General features: G+C 43.0%; 1 protein-coding gene across 1 annotated transcript in view; it reads right to left on the minus strand.

Annotated features, from left to right (window-relative positions):
• LOC112171708 (putative receptor-like protein kinase At4g00960) overlaps positions 1 to 20,827 on the minus strand; it is a 47,678-nt gene that overhangs the window by 26,289 nt on the left and 562 nt on the right. The window contains 2 exon segments of the mRNA XM_040508617.1: positions 288 to 322; positions 20,236 to 20,567. Coding sequence (XP_040364551.1) covers positions 288 to 322; positions 20,236 to 20,567 — 367 coding nt within the window.

Raw genomic sequence — 20,827 nt, forward strand, 5'->3', positions numbered from 1 at the left:
TCTTCGTCCTCTTTCTCTCCTCCTTCACCGACTCAATGTTGTGCCCTCTTCTTCCTCCTCTAACTTGTTGTCCTCTATGCCCAGATCGAAACCCTCGCTCCGCCTCACACCCGTATCTCCAAACCCAAGCTTCCCTACTTGTCTGATCTCTATTTTCTCTCTCCCAAACCTTATCAGAGCCTTTCATGATGACGGCGATGACGAGCATAGCGGCCTCTGCGTGCTATGGAGAAGAAAAGGATCGGGTGCTCACGGCGGCGCAACATATAATGAAGAGCCTGGGCAACACGCAGAAGGAGGTGGGGGAGGATATGTTGTTGATCTTCTCCAACTTTGATAACCGGCTGTCGAATTTGACCAATATGATCAACGACGAATCAAAGGTGGAGGACGACTGATTCGATGAGGAGGAGAAGGTGATTTTCCTGTGGGAGGCTAATCACGATGGGATGAGGAGTGTCGTACCTTGCGAAGAGTCGCCGAATGAGTCCACGGAGTATTTGTTGGCCGTGGATGAGATCCTCAAACCACCGTGGCCGTGGTGCTTATTTTTCTGTTCTAAACTGATTTTAAAATTGAGATTATGAAATTGTGATTGTGTAGATTCATAGGGATGAGGATATATTAAAATTGGTGTTTGTTTGGGCCGGTGAGGGCTCCAAGTTGAAGGGGATGTTTCGGCTACTTTCATAGGCGGCCTTATGGAGGCGGATGAGTCGGGCTAGGGGATCGGAGAACAAGTAGCAAATGGCGAAGTCAGAGAACGAGTAGTGTAGGGGCGGAGGCGGAGGCGGAGGCAACCTCATGGCGGCGAAATCAAAGAAGCAACAATAAATAGAGTTTGGGGATGATCATTTGAGAGGAGGGAGATAAACAGAAGGAGAGAGGAGGGATAAGCAGAAGGAGGAGAGAGATGGGGAAGAAGAAGAGATAAACAGAAAATAAATAAAAACAAAATAAATAAATAATAAATAAAAAATGAAACGAGGGTAGAATAGACATTTTAGCAAGAAAGGGATTGCCACGTCAGCTATAAACGGAGTTTTTAAACGGAGACTAACGGAAAGGACCTATTGGTCCGAAATTTTGAAGTACAAGGACTAAACGTGTGAAATTAAAAGGCCAGAGACTGAAGTGTTTTTTGGTCAAAAGCTCAAGGACTAAACAGTATTTAATCCAAAACAAAATAAATGCTAAACAAGGCACCGAGCCTCATTCAAGCATGACTTTGCATCACACAAAATCACAAAGACGGCCTTGCACCAAGCAAGGCCTAGATAGGGCCGTGAAACACACAAAAGTGCTTGTAATGCTCACGCCTGATTATACGCATTTATATGCGTGTAATTATATCTAAAACACTATAAATAAGAAAATCTCCATGTCAATTAATATGTAATTAATCTATTTTTATTTATTTTGCAGAAAATAAGCGGAATTACGGAAATTATGAGAAAATGACGCGAAATGGATCAATTTGGAGTTTTTAGCAAAAGGACGAAATTGTGGAAATCTTAATTGAGCAATTAAGTTAATTGATTATTAGAAAATTACATAGTAGCACATGACCAAAGATGTAAACACAAAAAACTCACTTTCAAAAATATTTATACAAATAAGAACATGAGCCCAGGCCCAAAAGACAAATGATGCAAGTCTGTCTCCCAATTTTAATAGAAAATGACCAAAATGCTTAGTTTGATGAAATATTTACGCGTATGCCACTGACCAAAATCTCTCTGTTTGCTCTCCGCCGTTTTACCCGTTCGATCCTAATCCAAGTCAGTCCCACCGAATCCCCGACCAGACTCGCCTTTGCAAAATGGACGGAACCGTGGCTGCAGCACGTGTTCTCGTTTCTGCAATCGGACGGCGATCGGAACTCGATCTTGCTGGTGTGCAAGTCGTGGTACGACATCGAGCGGTGGTGCAGGAGGAGGATATTCGTCGGGAACTGCTAAGCTGCGTGCCCTAGGATTTTGATCAGTCGGTTCCCAGACGTTAGATTCATCACGCTCAAAGGGAAGCCGCACTTCGCCGACTTCAATCTGGTGTCGGAGGGCTGGGGTGGCTACGTGTATCCCTGGATCGCCGCCATGGCCGGTGCTTATCCTTGGCTCGAGGAGATCAGGCTCAAGAGGATGGTCGTCACCGACGAGAGCTTGGAGCTGATTGCAAGTCTTTCAAGAATTTCAAGCTCCTTGTAAATATAAGTATGAATTTTTCTGTGGAATTTTGCAGCTCCGCTAGGTTCATTTCGTGTGCCGAACTAGGCGGTGACGTTTTCGCAGAGGTGGAGCTCGGCGAAGGCTGTGAATGCTCAGCCGAAGAGGAACGATTGTTGCGCCTGGTAAAGATTGCAGATTTTGCTGTGAATTTTGATTTTTTGATTTTTTTTTTTTGTGGGCTTGACTGACATTGAAATTGGGTTGAATTTTGCAGAGGATGTTGAGAAAGTGGAGGCAGAGGACTATGAGCAATTGGCTAAGGAGCTTGAGAGTGCTTCTCTTCTTGAGATCATGACAAGGCGCTTGAGAAATTCGGCAACGACATTGCTATTGCCTTCAGGTAATTCATTTTTTCGGTTCATTTCTGTCATTTCTGCCTCTGTGCTATGTTGTTTCGATGATTATTAGTGAGATTGGTAGTGAAATGTGCAATAATTGTTGTGTTAATATGTTGGGATCAAGTTTGGGATTCAAATTTTGAGTGCAGGATATAGATCAAAGAATAGGACTTGGATTTGTAGAACCTATGATGTTGTTATTTTCTTAGTTATTAGGTGAAGTAGTGGAGTGTGGCATGTGAATATCTTTTGTATGAAGAATCTGAAATGATCCAATTTGTGATTGCTTTAGCAATACTTTAGGTTGATACATTATTAAAAAGAATAGTGATAAATGATAAGTAATTATAAATTGAATGGGGCAATTGTTTCAAAGTAATAATAATATATTGTCAATGAGATGTGCCCAAGACTTATTTTTTTGTGAAATTACATGAGTACAAGTGCAGTAGTAGAACTGGACGACGCGAGTATAAGTGCAGTAGCAGAACTGGACGAGTATGAGTGCAGTAGCAGGATTGGACGAGTACAGTAGCAGGATTGGACGAGTACAGTAGCAGGAATAGGCGATGACAAGTGCAGTAGCAGAACACGAGTACAAGTGCAGTAGCAGAACACGAATACAAGTGCAGTAGCAGAACTGGACGAGTATGAGTGCAGTAGCAGGATTAGGTGATGACAAGTGCAGTAGCAGGATTTGACGATGCAGTAGCAGGATTAGACGATGACGAGTGCAGTAGCAGAACACGAGTACAAGTGCAGCGAGTGCAGTAGCAAGATTAGGCAATGACAAGTGCAGTAGCAGAACTGGACGAGTATGAGTGCAGTAGCAAGATTAGGTGATGACAAGTGCAGTAGCAGGATTAGGCGATGACGAGTGCAGTAGCAGAATACGAGTACAAGTGCAGCGAGTGCAGTAGCAAGATTAGGCAATGACAAGTGCAGTAGCAGAACTGGACGAGTATGAGTGCAGTAGCAGGATTAGGTGATGACAAGTGCAGTAGCAGGATTAGGCGATGACGAGTGCAGTAGCAGAACACGAGTACAAATGTAGTAGCAGGATTACGCGATGACGAATGCATTACCGGAAGAGGGGATTTGTGTTGGGAAATGTACTAGTGAGACGAAGTTTAGAAAATTTTGGTACCTCAAAATTGTGGAAATTTCAATGGATATTTTGCTTAAATTAAAATTTAGAAAGTTTGATGGAAGTTTTGATATATGTGGTAAATATTCGTATCTAAAACTAGTTTTGAAGATATTTTGGAGAGTTTAAAATATCGATAAAGCTAAGTTACGAAAAAAAGTAACATAAAAAAAAAGTAATATAAAGTGATTATTCTAAAAAATAAAAAAAAGTAATATAAAAGGAATTAGAAGTAAAAAAAAAAAAGTCAAAAAAAGTAGTTAAAGGTAAAAAAGTAAATTAATTCATGACATGTGGCAAGTGGAGAGCAGATTGTCCTTATTTGTAATATTTAACCTTATAAAGGGATTAGAAGTCAAAAGAAGTAGATAAGGATAAAAAGGTAAATTAACTCATGACATGTGGCAAGTGGAGAGCACATTGTCCTTATTTGTAAGATTTAGTTCTTATATGTTTAATTTAATCTTTAGATGATGTATTTGTTAAATCATCTTTTATCAATAACTTATATGTAATTTGTTAATTGATTAATGCAATTATGCTTAATTGGTTAATTAAGCACAAAACAAAACGTGCCCATGTGCAAGGAAGGATGGGTTAATCACCCATTGCTTAATTATCCTTTTGACACATGGCATCAATACAATTAAACATTGGGGTTTAATCATTCAAGGAGGAACAACATTTCTTTCTCTCTTTAACTTCCAAAACGCACTGCACGTGCTGCTCACCCACCATCACCTCATTGTTTTCTCTTTGGCCACTAGCATGCTGCCACGTGGCAGCCCATTCCATCCTTCACTCTTCCTGCACGAACAGCAAGCCATATATATATATATATTAATCCCTATCTCTTCCTCCAGAGACACACACCCTAGAACAGCCGCACCAGAAAACCAAAAACAGAGGCAGCCCCTTTGGGCTGCTCTCTTTTCTCATTCTCTTCTCCTATCCTCTCCTCCTCCCTTTTCATTTTCTTTAGTTTCTTTAGTTTTATTTTGGGAATTTTGAAAGACTCACTCAAGGCTTTAAGGGAATCATCATCAAGAGTACCACACCTCTATTTTGGGTAGTTGGGTGAAGAAATTGTTTGGTTCATACTAGCTCATAGCTAGAAGTGACCAAGCTAATTCTCCCCTCTCTTCCTTATTATCTGTTCCATAATTTTATTTGCTATTGATGATGTATTTAACTATGGATAGTGAGTAGTTCAATTTTGGGAGTTAGGGTTGTGAACTCCTAACTCATCTTGTATAAATATTGATGCTTTAATTTTAATAAATGCAATTTCCATTGTGTATGCTTTAAATCTGAATTTATTGGTCCTTAGAAGCATGTTTCTAGGCTTTGTCAACCTTTGGAATTATGTTGTGGGCAATTACGATGAATAGATTGATAAATTGACAACTTATTAGTCTTGTGGCATCTAGGATTTAAGTGTGGTGACCATTAGCCAGCTTAATTGTAGCTAAGCTTGCTTGGGTCTCTATTATCTTGCTCTCTAGGCCTCTAATTTTGGATATTGCGGCCTTAACCGGCGTAATGCCCAAATTAGAGAGTTGATTGTGGCCTTAACCGGTATAATCAATACACCGAAAGGATAATTGGTTTAGTAGCCTTAACCGGTACTAAATACGGGACTCGACACATATAGGAAATGCATGCATTTGTGAAATTGGCTTCGATATTTGCAAGGGGTTAGTGTGAATCACCCGACACTCCCATGTTCCCATTAATTTGAAAACCCAAATTTAATTTTCTAGTTCGTTAATTAGTTGTTTAGTTTATTTTTCGGTTGCGTTTAATTTAGTTAATTCACAATTCAAAACCCCCTACAAATTTCGACTCATTTGTGCATATCCACCACTAGGCTCTTAGTTTTGATTAGGCTTTGGTGAAAACCAAAGCCGAGCATTACTAAGGCTTGGTGCCTTAGAGTAGCCCTTTTATTCACTTTATTTTTATTTTGTTTGCTTAGTGACTTTAGTTCCGACCACCCAAGGATTGTGGGTTAGCCACTAATCCCCGTGGTACGAGAATCTTTGGGCTCAATATTTCCCTTACTTGACAACGCTTCGTATGCTTGCGAAAGTTTATGAGTCAAGTCAACGCCCACATGAATTTACAAATGAATGGTAGTGGGAAGGTCACAATGTTTTTGGATTTTCAGAAATGATAAATAAACTAATTAACTATGACATAAAAATAAGATAGATAGAAGGATGGGATGCATCGCATCAAGGGTCACCATGGAATTTAAGGTTCTCCACACAAATCTAAAATCATATGGAATGATGACTATTAATTCAAATGATGCTTCAAATGTTTTGTCGGATTTCCATTTAGCATTAAGAGGTCGAAAAGAAAGCTAAATTGATTGTCATAAAATAGTAGTCAAACCCTAAGCAAAAACAAGAAGAGAAAGAATACCTAGTTTTTGGCTACCCTATACTACTCTCAAACCTTATGCCTTGTTAGGGCCATAAGTGCTCAAAACTAAATGTTTTATGTTTCGACAATCGATTGTAACACACTCTAGCAACCATCACCACAAATAATAAGGTCGAAAAGAGTATTTGTGATAACAATCACCCTACCCAACAATTCCGAATACTATTCCGACAATCAAGGGTAATAATACTCAAAATTGGGTGACTTGAGAACCACAATCTAAGAAATCCAAATGGAAATAGAGATATGCAATGGGCAAATTAATTCCACCATACTCATGCCATAATTTAAATCGAAATATAAATTCCCCAATTTAATATTCCAATTCCAACACACCAAACATAGATTAAGGAGGGGAAAACCTAAACCATACATCTAGAGTGAAGAAATTAAAGCAACAGTACACAAATCATATGAATAAACATCAATTTTATTAATTCCTCGACAAAACCATACAAAACTAAACTTGGGTTTCAAAACCCTAAAACCATGAGAGGTCACACACAAGTATATATCAATACACATCAAACAACACCATAAGCAAGAAATAAGAGAGATAAAGAAGAGGGAAAGAGAGGAGAAGTTCATGAAAGTTAAGGCAAAGCTTGTCACTATTGCCATAACTTCATGGCTTCTCTTGTTACCCTTATGAAGCCATGGTGTAGAGATGGTGGCCTAGATACCGGAAATGTGTGTGCCTCCTCTTTGTGCAAGCCTACATATGAAGAATGGGGGATGAAGAAGAGAAGAAGAGGTGAGAAGGGAGAGAAGTCCCAAATTCGGCCAAAAGGCCTAGGGTGTAGAAAAATGCGGACAACCAGTGTTGGGCGCCCTCTATCACACTCTATACCAGGCCACCATACATCCTTTTGAGACTAGCATTTCTGGCCCTTTTTGGATCCTCGATTTCTGGATTCAAACTTATTTTCCATATTTTCGCCACGACGATATTTCACTGCTTTCACCGCCTGATCAAGTTTTGGGTCAATGGCTTAGCCGCGAGGAAAGGTACACATCCCCTCCCTATTCTAAGTGCTTCACATATTTGTACCTTCTGCACGAAATGCCCTACTGTGACCTAGTGCTTGGTAGAAGATTCCCACCTCCACTTGAAAATGGGTTCCTTCCCGGGGCTTCTGACTATAGTGATAGCGCGCACATGGCTTTTCGCCGCGCGATCTCCTGTTCAGATATTAGGCTTGCTGCTGATGAACATAGTTATGAGCTTTACGCGCCCAACCATTTTGCTCGCCAATTTGGCCTCACCCAATTAGTACCATTCCCCCTCTATGATGCCTGAAACTACAACACTTCTTGGCGCAGAATTGGCCCCGCTACTAGGCCTCCATCAGCACAAAGCATGCTTGCACTAGTTGATCTCCCTGAATGGGCCCATGACATCGTTCCGGTGGATGGGAACGCTAAAGGGTACGAACAATGGTGGTCAGAAGTCTCTGTCAACTGCTGGGGACAAAGGGATGACGAACTCTTCGCGACCATCTTTGCAGAACTGAGATATCCCTACGATGCTGATACTGAGTTGTTTGCTCGCTTTCCTGAAGACGAGGCACGACTGAGATATCCCACATGAACCGGCTCAGCAACCCGCAAGAACTCCACGCCCGGTCCAGGCTGGGATTGTAATATGCGAGCCCCCTCAAGAGGTAATTGCCTTAGATTATATATTAAAACCATTTGAAAAGATAACCTCAAAATAAAGCGGTTACCTCCTCGAAGACTGCTCCGCTCCCACGCGTCTTCAAACTTCTTTCCTTTCCGAGATTATAACATTCAATTCTATTGATACACCCATTGATAACGTTGAAATTGCTTCAACTGCCCATCGAAAGGTTGAAGCCATTGAGGTTGGCCCTATAAATATCTATACTTTGGAGAAGTGAACACACAAACATGGCTAACCAAAAAATAACTCTGCAAGCCCTGCTCCTTTTCCTTCTATTTCTGAAATCTTCTCCTTACGATCTCACCCTTAGCCTCTAAATCTTAGGCCTTATGGCTTAATCTCAATGCCTGAGTAGGCCTTATAACCTAATCTCAGGTTCAACCTCCTGTCTATGGTCTCTAGAACTCCGAATGGGATTCATCGATTCCACTTAGATTGAAGAATACGAGGGGCTCCTATCGCGGGATACCACATTCTGGGGATTCCCTCTCCTCAGATTTCCCTGAGCGGAGCAAAACGAAGAAGGGTGGAAGGCCACTCGAGGCCGACCGTTCTTCTTCTGCAATTTACCTCCAAGGTCTGACACAACGACTTCTGTTTTTCCCCTGGAGGTAGATGAGGCAACTAGGCTGTGCTAACGCGCTGGTTCCATCTCCATCTCAGAGGATAGCCAACTGGAAGGGTTGCAATGGATTATTTCCTTCCCTCTCCTTCCAGTACAGACGATAGCAGCTGCAGCCCGGAGTCAAGAGATGTGGGTGCAGAGAGGAAGAGTAAGAATGATCATCTCACTGCCTCTTCTTGCCGTAAGATCCAGAAGCACTTAGAAGATCTGAAATCCTTATGATGTTTAGCCACTTTTGGCTTTGTAAACCGCAAATGTAATGTTGTTCGACCACATTGTCCTGCTTTTGGCCGCAAAGCCATTTTATGTATGAAATGTTCTGAGTTTTGTCATTTTCTGAAAAAATTACGATATAATATGGCCTCTGGTATAGGCCTTTACATATATGCTTAACACATATTGTCAAGAATATTGAAAGAAAAGTCTCAATGAAAATTTTACTGCACAATGTAATGGCCGCATTCAAATGGCCTAGATGCATAGAGTGTTGCCCCCTAGTGTTCTTAGGCGGAGTGAATACATGAGAATGAGGCCACAGATTGGCCTAAATGGAAAGGATGGATCAAGCCAAAGAGCACTAGGTTTGCCCCCTGTCCCAGGAACAGATGGATCAGGTGGGTCTTCAAACTCCCAAACACTGGGGTAATACTTCTTCAGGAACCTACCATTAATGGGGTTGAGGTAGAGGTCTCCGTCTACATATTTGAGGTGAAAAGCCCCGCGTTCCAAAATTCGGTGAATAACAAAAGGTCCTTCCCAGCGAGGAGTCCATTTACCCCGGCCAGTCAACTTTTCGCCAAATGGAAGGACTGCTTTCCAAACGAGTTCACCTTCCTTGTAACTGCGGCCACGCGTCCTCTTATCGTAGGTGCGGGCGATCCGTTGCTTTTCCATTACCAAGGTGTCCAGTGCCTCTAAGCGCTTCGCGCTAAGGTCTTCATGTTCTTGCCACATAGCCTTGACATAATCTTCACCAATCAGATGATGTTGATCTTGGAGGGGCAGAGATTGAACATTGAGTTCCAACGGCAAAATTGCATCGTGACCAAACATGAGAGCATAGGGTGTTGTGGCGGTAGGATTCCGCTTGGAAGAGCGATAAGCTCATAATGTTTCATACAAAGTTTCGTGCCATTGGCGAGGATTTTCAACAAGCATCTTCTTCAAGAGGGTGATAATAATCTTATTGCTGGCCTCCGCTTGACAGTTGGATTGAGTGTAGTAGGGTGTGCTATGGATAAATTGGATGCCAAAGTCGTTGACAAGCTGCTCTACGTCGCCACCCATAAATGCTGCCCCTTGTCTGATACCAACATTTCAGGAATGCCAAACCTGCAAATAATATTTTGAAAGATGAATTGGCGAATGGTAGCACCAGAGGCCACTTTCAAGGTCCGCTTCCACCCACTTGGTGAAGAAGTCTGTAGTGACGATGATGAACTTGTGTTGGAGGGAGGAATGAGGGTGAATCATTCCAATCAAGTCCAATGCCCAGCCTCGCGCAGGCCAAGGTTTAATAATAGGTTGCATGGGGATATTGGGGATGTGCTAGACTGGTCCATGAGCCTGAAAATCTTGGCAGCCTTTTGCAAACGCGATATAGTCCTTCAAAATGCTGGGCCAATAATACCCATGTCTCCGGATGAGCCAGCGCATCTTTGGACCCGCTTGATGGGCGCCACATACTCCTGTATGTACTTCGCACATCAATCGTTTAGCTTCGCGGCCATAGATACACCTAAAGTCAACGCCATCTTCGCCACGTCGTCGCAGCTCATCACCTCTAAGGAAGTAATTTAAAGCAAGAAAAAGAATTTTCCTGTCTGCCGTGGGGTCTGGTTGCTTGAGGTAATCTATCAAAGGGAAGTGCCAGTCTACGTCAATAGGCTCTAGGACCGCAACGACCGGATCGTCAGGCGGGTCAGGTCGCACAAGCCACGAAGGTAGCGTGCGTCGCTCAACCTTCAGAATGCGCTCGCGAACCCCATATTTCAATGTAATTCCTGTAGCCAGTTGAGCGAGTTCATTGGCCGCGAAGTTGCGCTCGCGAGGAATGTACTCCAAACCCACGTCATCAAATTGGTCCAGGAGTTCAACGGCATGATTCAAATATGGTACGAGCAAGTAGCTTACACACCTGTACTTCTTTTGCAGCTGATTGATCACGAGCAAAGAGTCACCGTGTACCTGGACGTCTCTCACTCCTAGCTCAAGTAATACCTCTAGGCCAATAATGAAGGCCTCATACTCTGCCTGGTTATTGGTGCACTTAAACTCCTACTGGAAAGAATATGAAAAACGATTGCCTGCTGGGTTTTCCAGAACCACTCCTGCCCCTGCTAGTGTTTCTATTCTTGAACCATAAAAAAACAATACCTAGGGTTGAAGGGAAACTGTGGCTTGATACCATATAGTATATTTTGGAATGCGCGCCAAATCTGGTATAGTTGTGGTGGCGGTCGCTATCTCTAACTCTTTCACTGTGGGGACATCCAGCATAGGGTGATGTGCTAAGAAGTCTGCAATGGCCTGTCCCTTTATTGCTTTATGTGGAACGTATTGTAGCGAGAATTCGGATAAGGCCAGCACCCACTTGCCAATGCAACCTCTCAGAATAGGTCGCGACAGCATATATTTAACCAGGTCTGTTTGAGAAATGATGCAAGTAGTAAAGGATAACATGTAGTGCCGTAACTTGCATGCTGAGAAGTATATTGTAAGACACAACTTCTTCATTGGAGTGTACCTTGTTTCGCAATCTGTAAGTGTCCTACTGAGGTAAAAGATGGCATGTTCGACGTCTTCCTCGTCATCTTGAGCAAGTAGGCTGCCAATGGAAGCCTCAGCTGCTGAAATATACAGTTTCAATGGAAATCCAGCTCTAGGTGGAACAAGTACTGGCGGGCTCGCTAAATAGGCCTTAATTTTGTCAAAAGCCTCTTGATGTTTAGGTTCCCATAAGAACTCGTTCTGTCCCTGCAACTTCAATAGTAGGGAAAAGAGCTGGATTTTACCTGCAGAGTTAGAGATGAAACGTCTTAAAAAATTGATCTTACCCAGCAATCGATGTAGCTCCTTCTTTGTTCGCGGGGGACACGTTGATAACTGCGCTTGCCTTATCCTCAAGGACATCAATTCCTCTACGGTGGACTATAAATCCTAGAAAGTCACCTGCCTGAACTCCGAAAACGCATTTGGCGAGATTCATCTTGAGCTTGTGTTGCCGCATGCAGTCGAAGACCTTTCTAAGATCTACTATATGGTCCCCTCTCTTCTTAGACTTTACGACCATGTCATCAATGTAAACCTCTAAAATCTTCCCAATGATGTCATGGAAGATCAGGTTCATGGCTCTCTGATACGTTGCCCCAGCATTCTTCAGTCCAAAAGGCATGACCACATATTCAAAAACACCCGCAAACCCTGGGCAACGAAACGCGGTCTTATGTTTGTCTTCCTCCGCAACTAGAATCTGGTGATACCCTGCAGTTCCGTCCATGAAGGACAACAATTCATGTCCCACTACTGTGTCTACCAGCATATCTGCTGGTAGGAGCACAAAGTGTGACGTTTTTAATATGTATTTTCCCTCATTTGGCTAAGTTATTCTCTTAAAATTAATAATTATAATATAGTTTATATTTTTAGGTACTTCATGGTCGAAAATGGAGAAAAGAGGTAAAAAAAGAGCAGAAATGAGCATAAATTAAGGACAAGTCATTTTAGAAACTTTGCTCTTTCATTTTAGGAAATATTTCCTATTTTGTTTTAGGAAACTTTCTCTATTTGAACTTTTCTATTTCTGATTTTCCTATTTTAATGAGAGTCCATCCCATTGAAAACTCTTGACTGATGAAATCAAGGAAAACTTAAAAGAGAATAAAACTTGCATAAATCAGGAAGAATTCGAGGAGATAAAATGGAGTGTTTTTAATCAATATTTATTCCTAATTATCTTATTTCTTATTGATTATAAACTCTAATTAAATTATGATTTTTCTTGATTGTAAGAGTTTATTGTGTGCACAATTCTTGGAAGAAATTAGTGCAATTCAAAGGAGAGGAATAAGGGATGTATCTGGTCACTATTCAAGGAAAAGAAGGAGTATTGCATGATTAACTCTAGAGATTTCTAGGGAATATATCAAGGGAAAAGAGATCAGAAAAATCAAGACTTTGTCATGAGAAAATCAAGCAAATTTGGAGGAGAAATCACCTCTAGATGATAGGCCATGATTACATCACAAGAGAGGAGAATTCCACTATAAATAGCAGCCATTCTCTACTCCAAAATCATCACTTCCTAGCTAAAAACTGCTCCATAACTCTGCCCAATTCACTTCTCAAACTTCCATCACTTACAAGACTGTGACCACCATCCTTCCATCAATCTACAAAGTTCTTAGGCGCTGAGTCAATGACGCTCCACCACCATAGCAGAGACGAGTTCATCACCATGTTGCTAAGTCGCTGAGGAAAGCTTCAAAAGTGTAACTATGACTCTACTTATAATTATTGTTTTGGTTTTGTGTGTTTGGATTTGCAAGTTGTGTAATTGGAGACATGAAGTTTTTAGAATATTTTTATTAATATTTTTGAGATTTTCAGTTTATTATTAAGTTAATTTCGAGAATTCTTTGATGATGCATGTTACAATCTTGTGCCCTTTTACGTATTTAGGTAATTTTCAGAGTTAGGTTAATAAGTTTGCATGCTAGAATCACGCTGAGTATTCATGTGTGTTTGCTTAATTTTCCAAGAGTAATTATTATTTGTTAAAACGCTGAGTTTTAAACAAGTAGTAATTAGTTCTAAAGAGTGGTAAAAATCATGCTTTAATGATCAAACGATTCTGGAAATTACGTGTTAATTGCTATATGTAATGGTTAATTTGCACGTGTGAGTTGATTCGAAGACCGGATCAGATAAATGGATTGGACCGTACAGCTTTTCATTTGGGCTCTTATCTAGCATTTAAGAAGGGCACGTTTTTGTAGCATGTTGAAATAAATTTTCTGTTCTTACACTTAGTAATTTTCGAGTGGTAATGGTCTAGGTTACGAAAGTCGATCATTATATATAGTTTTATTTGTTTTGTTTTTATTTTAAGTAGATTAGGAACCAAATTTCAAAACCCCCCATTTTATTCCTTTATTTGTTAATTGATCTTTTTGTGTAGGTGTACCCTACAATCCTCGGACTGAACGATCCCTGCTTATCCTATACTAACAACTACATTTTGCAGGGTTAAATTGTGAGGCTATTTCAACCGCATCAATTTTTGGCGACTGGCATGGGGTAGATGTCTTTAGGCGTAGCGACATTAAGGTCTCTGTAGTCTACGCAAACCCTCATCTTGCCATTCTTGTTGCAGACTGGCACTATGTTGGATAGCCACTGATTGTATTTGGCTACCCTGATGATGCCTGACTTGTGCATCTTTTCAACTTCCTCTTTGACCAGGACTTGGGTCTCAGAGTTCATTCTTCGCGGCTCCTGCTTCACAGGCCTCTTGTCAGGGAGTGTGGGCAGCTGATGGCATACCAAATCCGATGACAGGCCTGGCATGTCCTCATATTTCTCCGCGAAGCAGTCTTTGAATTCCAGTAATAAATCCATGAGCCTCTGTTTTTCGCCAGGCTCTAAATAAGCGCTAATAGCCACTTCCATATGCTCATCTACTGTTCCAAGATTGACCTTTTCGGTAGGGTCCCTGACCTTGGGAGGGGTATCATCCAGCGCTGCCGGAGCCAGCTGAATCTCTGCTTCTTCTTCTTGTTCTTGGTCAGAGAACTCCTCGTTGACAATTTCCAAGGTTGCAATTCGATCATAGGCCTCTTTTTCCACCAGGTTCTAGGATAGTCTTTCGTACAGTGAGTGGAAGGCCTCTATTCCTTCCTCTGGAAGGTCGTAATCCATTAATTGTTTAAGGGTTTGGGCACAGCGTAGCCAGGCCTTTCCAGGCCTTCCTTTACGAGCGTGAGCCCCCACTGTGCCAATTCAGAGGCCATCACCCCTGTGGGGCGGCCTTTGTCGTCGGTGCCACTGACCTGCAATGGAGTAATAGGCTCCAAGTACTACCTGACACCTACATAATTTGCGGAAACTGGGAATGGACGAGGATCCGCTTTAATCACCTCAGCTTTATCTGTTACCCTATTCCAAATAATCAGTTCCTGATGGAGAGTTGACGGAATACAGTAACTCCGATGGATCCAGTCCCTGCCTAGAATGGCGCTGTAAGCCGCGTAGCAGTCCGTTACGAAGAATGCATAAACGCCTTCTGCGGGGACTACCTTGATACGCAGGAACAATAAGCCCAATGTTTTCGTTACAGTCCCTGCGAAGTTCTTGAGCGTGAAGGACGTAGACTGGATCTTCTCTTTCTTGATCCCAAGCAAATGCATGGTCCTTGTTATGATGACATTGAACGCGGCTCCAGTATCAACCATGATTTTGCTAACCTTGGTACCACCAATCTCCGCAATGATGTACAGAGGCCTTATGTGTTGGACCATAGCTGGGGTTGGCCTTGTAAAGCTCATGAAGAACTCCTTGCTGTTAGCATCCTCTGTTTCCAAAAACACAGCCTCCTCGGTAGGTGTCGTTGCCGCTGAAGTAATCTGTAGAGGTTGCTCACTGTTCTCTTCAGTTTCAACACATTCTTGCGCAGCGACTAGCAGTGCGTACTTCACCGGAAGCACGTAAACCATGTTGTAGGAGGTATCTAGCCCTTCTGTTTCGTCCATCTCCTCGTCCAAGTTGAGTTTGGGTTCATCAGCTGGTATGTTTGTGTTGAATTGTTTGACCAACGAAGCAACTAACGACTCCTCTACGAGGCCTTTTACCTCACACTGCTTGTGTTCCTGCACCGCCTCCCCTGCTGTATTCTGTTTTGGGGGCGCGACCACTACACTTTGGACTTTTTTAGGTCTCCACTATAAAGCTTCTACAGTGTTGTCCTTACCCCCCAGTCTCTCAAAGAGCTAGGATTTGGTGTTTGGTTCCTCGTGAAACAACCTGCGCCTGGCATGTGGCCGCTTAGTTGGTGAGCTTTCCTTCCTAGCTGGCGAGGTGTTCTTTCTGTAGTGATTCTGCAGAAAACATTAGGCTTAGAGGCCCTTGACTCTGAGTGTGCTTACTTTTGAAAACTGCGGGGAATGGCTTAGCAGCTAATGCCTCCATCTCCTTCTGATATTGCTCAGGAGATTTAACTAGTTGCGAGGGTTTGATCAGACCCTGATCCAGAGCCTCCATCTTTCACTTGGCTTCTCCAAACCTGCGCTACAACTTTCTTTTCTTGGAAGGACTGATTTCCACTGCTTTCCCCTTTTCCATGGTGTACCACTTGCCTTCCTTAATGGTGAAGTTTGAAGCAGGTGGGATGTAGGGTTTCGTCAAGACATCTTTGTCCTTGCCATCCTGTTTTTGTTCGGCCGTGGCCTCTTTCAGTTTCTTGAATAAGTTTGAGTCCTTTGGGGATAGCGGTGACTCGGTTTTGTCTCTTGCTCTAGGGCTCGAGGGTTGATAATTTCGCTATGGCGAAGCCTACTTGATTGGTGGGAAAGAGGCAAAGCGAAATGTTTGCTCGACCTCTTTGTGTGACACTTGGATGCCACATTCCTTTTTGCATCGCGAACAAAGGACGATTGGTGAGGCTTCGCTGACAGGTCTGGCCTTCCTTTTTCCCGGGGCCTCGTTCTTATTTTCTTCTTCTCCCCTGTTCGTCAAGTCTAGGGTTGGTTTCCTCCGGTTCTGCTTGGTCCAGTTCTCATTGACCATGTTGACTCCGGTGTCAGGAAAAGAGTTCAGATCTACGAGCGCTGCCGCAGTCACTGGAGCTTCCACCTGCAAACTACCATTATTGAGCTATACGTGAATTTGATCCTTCTGCTTCACACAATCAGCTGTGTTATGATTCCACAGGTTGTGGAATTTGCAGTACTTTTTACCCTTTAGCTGATCTGATCGAGGGAAAGGCCCAAAATCTGTCTTCATCATCTTCGCGGTGATCATCTCATCTAAAATCTCATATGCCTTATTGGCATCATATGTATACGTCGCGAATTTGGTGAAGGCCACAAATTTGAGTTTGACAGGTTCCTTGGATATCTTCAGTTGCTTCAAGGCTGTGTTCTTCCTTCCTGTCAGCTCAAAAGCAGAGACATCATTCTCTTTTTCCTCTTCTTCATCCTGGAAAATTTCTTCACTGTGACGGTGGTAGTAAGGATCATAAGTAGTTGGCTGGTAACTCAGCGCCGCTATTGTGCGGTGTTTTCCTGGCACATATGTCCCTTTGGACGCATTCTTCCTCGTGTCAGTCTCTCTGAGAAGATGTTCAAAGCTTCCCACCTCTGTGATGAGTTCTCCCATTGACTGGATCATGCTGCCATGTTGCTTCTTACGCTGGCGAGGCTCCAAGCCTTTGATGGCCAACTTAACTAGCTCTTTCTCTGGTAATACCATATTCAATTTGGCCTTCTGAATCTGGAAGCGTTGGAGATACGCTACGGCAGATTCGATGGGCTGCTGAGCCATCTGAGTGAGAGAAGCCAGGTCAACTTCAGGCTCTATGGCCCCAAAAGTCTCTCGGAAGAGCTTTTCCATTGCTGGACAATCAGCCACTGATCCTGGGCGGAGCTTAGAAAACCATCTGAAAGTAGCTCCAGAAAGAGAAGTGCCAAAGATCCTGCACTTGAGGATTTCATCATTCTGATACTAGCCGCATTGTACCCTAAACCTGGCCAGATGAGTTGCCGCATTCTTAGTGTCTTCCCCTGAAAAAGTAGAAAATATGATATTTTTGTAGCCTATAGGAAAAGGCGCGAGCATAATATTCGGTGGGAAAGGCTCCTCATAAACTCCATCGAGTTGGGCCCTAGGATTAGCCAGCCTAATCATCTCCTCAACCTTTTCGAATCTCACATAATCTGGCCCGGGAGGAGGAGGAGGCATCGCCACTGTAGATACCTCTACTAGCAAGGCTAGTTTGCTACCTCACCAAGCATAAACAACACCCTCATGGGATCCAACCGCTACTTGCATCTTGCAGCCCTATGTTCAAGCTACGCTACGGTATTCGGAAGTCGCAAATCCGTCACTGGGAAGCCACCTTCCCGGCCTTGCCAACATGCCCTCACAAATAGGCTTTCTAGACTAGAAATGGTGGTTGCTTGTCCCACATCGAAAAAAATGTAAAGGAGATGGCTTCCTTCACCGATAAAAGGAATACATCCTCCCACTTAAACACAATCCGATTACATCTCTTGTAATCTTGTTAGGCCGCAAGGCTCGACACACTAGTTAAACATTCAAGTGGACGTAGTTTCCCGCTAAGGCGGGAGACGAACCACTATACATCTCGTGTCACTCTCTCTCTCTCTCTCTCTCTCTCTCTCTAAAGCTAACTAGAGATCCAACGGATCCAAACGTTAACAGCCACAGTCTGGCGGGCAGTTTGCAATGGTATAGCCTGGCTGCCAGTCGCTATTCCTTCTCCGAGGTGAATGGTCCGAGGATTAGTAGATTGCCAAAGAGTTACTGCTGGCACGGGTACATCCTTTACCAGAGCTGTTATCTCTACCGGGTTACCTGTCTGGTCAATGCCATAGTAATTGTCTGGGAGTTCATGATAGACATCCTCCACCCCGTCGCTGTCGTACTGAGTAAACACAACAGGATCAGCAGGAGTACCTTCACCAGTTTTCTGAATCTTATCCTTTTACTGGGCCGGTGGAGTGGCCTTGTTACCACCGATCACCAAGGGTCTTTCCTTATTCTTGGTTGACGTGGCAGTGGCCGTTGCAGACGGAGTAGCCGTACTACTGCTCGCCTTCTCCTGAGCATTTGGTGGTATATATTTACCAGAACCGGAGGGCTGGCCAAGTGAACCCAGGATGGCGTTAGGATCCCCTAAAGCTTTATTCAATACCTCTTTAGTCTGGTTCAACTCGGCTCCCTACATGGCGACCTCAGTTGCAAGGTTAGAACCATCCTTGTGAAGACCTGCCAAATCTTACGCAGTCTGCTTGGCTTGGCTCGCGATAGCTTCCATGACTTCTTTTTGGCCCTGACTATGCTCATCGGCGATACCTCTGGCATGGGCCCTTATTGCATTCTCTGATCGTGCGATTTGTTACTTAGTATCCTCAGCACGTTGGGCAATTCGCTGATCTAGTTCGCGTATGAGCTGGTCTGTCCTCTCGATTTCCCTGTCAAAGTCAACAGCTACCTTTGTACGATGTTTCTTGTTATTCTCCATGATGATCGTGAGCTTTTCCTCGAAAGTCGCTCCCTCTGGAATAGGCTTTGGAACTAAAGCCTCTCTTTCTTGACTCTCCGCAGCATGACGACGGTAGTGTTAATAGGCTCACTTGCCTGGTTAATAGTGACATCCTGACCCTCAGTAGTGGGCGGGTGATTCTCTCTCTATTCAGTCGACATGTCGGATGATTGAGGGTGAGAAAACCTTTGAGTCACTTGTTCTTCAGAAAGACCATGACAGTCCGCATGAGAATGCGGTCTGTAACTGGAGGTCTCATGCTTTGAGCATTAGCGTAAACCTTTTGGTAAGGGTTTTCGCTTGACTTCCCAATGGTTACGTTCACGAAGAAACGCTATGCACAGGTCCCACTGGGCGTGCCAAAATGTTTGGCTCCAAAACCAGCTGGCTTGCAAACTATCTCTTTTGAGCTTATGCGCAGGCGTGCCAGCATCGTGGGGTGCAGTCGTCAGGGAGTCCCTTGACCTGACTTCTTGAATCAAGCACTGTGGATGAGGAGAGCACCAACCTCGTCACAAGGCTCTTTTCTCTGCCTTCCGGAAAAGGACTTCTTGCCTTACGGGTAAGGGCTTTGGTTGTGATCTCTTCGTGTCACCGAATCGATACTCAACGTTGTAGGTTGAGCAGAGCAATCATTGGGAAGTTCTGAGAAAGCACGGGTTTTCTAAAGCGTATCTTTAGCTTCGCTGGGTAGCGAGGGCGTTACCCTTGCTTCGCTGGTAGTATCGGTGGCAGTAGCACTAACAGTAGGCTCCTGGGGAGACTAAGACTAGAAGTACGGTCGCTGGGTTTCAACTAGGTTGAAGGTTTGCTCCGGGGAGGCTTTGATAATCTGAGAGATTAGTTGATTTGAGAGTCGTCCTTTTTTCGTCCTTGAAACCTGGTATTTATAACTAGGGTTTCGACTGTTCTTTGCCATAGAAGGATTATTGATTGAAGTTTCCTATTCAATCTCTGCTAGTTGACTCCAATTAGGACTCGTTGTCCTTATGGATCACGGAATGGGTGAAGCTGTAGCCCAAACCCAAGTAGGCTTATTTTTGGGCCGCAGGTATCGGCCCGCTATGCTAAATCCATTAACGGATCTTGCCAAAATTACTTTTGGGCTCAAACAGATACAATCAGTACCCCTAGAGGAACAACAATTGTCACAGTGATGATGACTTTTGTTCGAGATGTATTACTCTTCTTCTTTCCTGCAAAAATCAAGAATCCTCTCTACTCAACTCAAAGCATTCTGTGGTTAAATTTTCAAGCAGCAAAGGATTCCAGAGGGTTTAAAGAAACTAGTTTTAGATCAGATAATTAAACGAAGAATAATAACTATTTTTCCCAATTATAAAGAAATTAAAGGAAAGTAAACAATATATCAGGAATTGCGACATAGATATGGTGACAAAATAAATGATGTATGAAATTATGAATAGGGAATATACCTGACAGCAGTGGAGGAGGAGAGGCCGGTGTTGCTAATGGTGACGAAGGTGTGGGTGCCACAGCTGCAATGTTAACAAATGAGTAAATTTCATACCTTAAGTTACAGCTGGGTTTAATAACTCTCCCACCAAATTTCCCCAAACAACATACTGTGATCTTTGCTAAAGCTGTTTGGAAGCATTCAGTGCATTCTTGGGCTGACAAATCTGGAGTACACTGTGCGAGTCCATATATTGTTACATTGGCGGCGCTTGTGTTTTGCCAGCCTACAACGAACTTACGATCAATACCTCCTTCAGCAACTTGACTAGACAGTCTTTCCAACAAGGGCTGAAGCTTTTGGTTGAACTCCTCCACTAGTGTTGACGACACGTTCTGTAGGTTCCACGTACGCAAAAAAGAACAATTTTTAGGTTCACCCCTAGGGTGAACAAGCATATTCACCCCTATTGTCGATTAACATACTTTTACTTAATAAATTTATAGTCCAACGGTTCATATCTTAAATAAGCTTTTAAAGATCATCTCTGTAAAAAATCAATCGAATCAGAAATCATTTAATTATCTAATTGAATCAAACAAATGGATGGTTCTAACAACACTTACTACTATTATGATGAACCGTCCATATGTTT

This window comes from Rosa chinensis, chromosome 6, assembly GCF_002994745.2.
Source record: "Rosa chinensis cultivar Old Blush chromosome 6, RchiOBHm-V2, whole genome shotgun sequence".
NCBI classification, from domain to species: Eukaryota; Viridiplantae; Streptophyta; class Magnoliopsida; order Rosales; family Rosaceae; genus Rosa; species Rosa chinensis.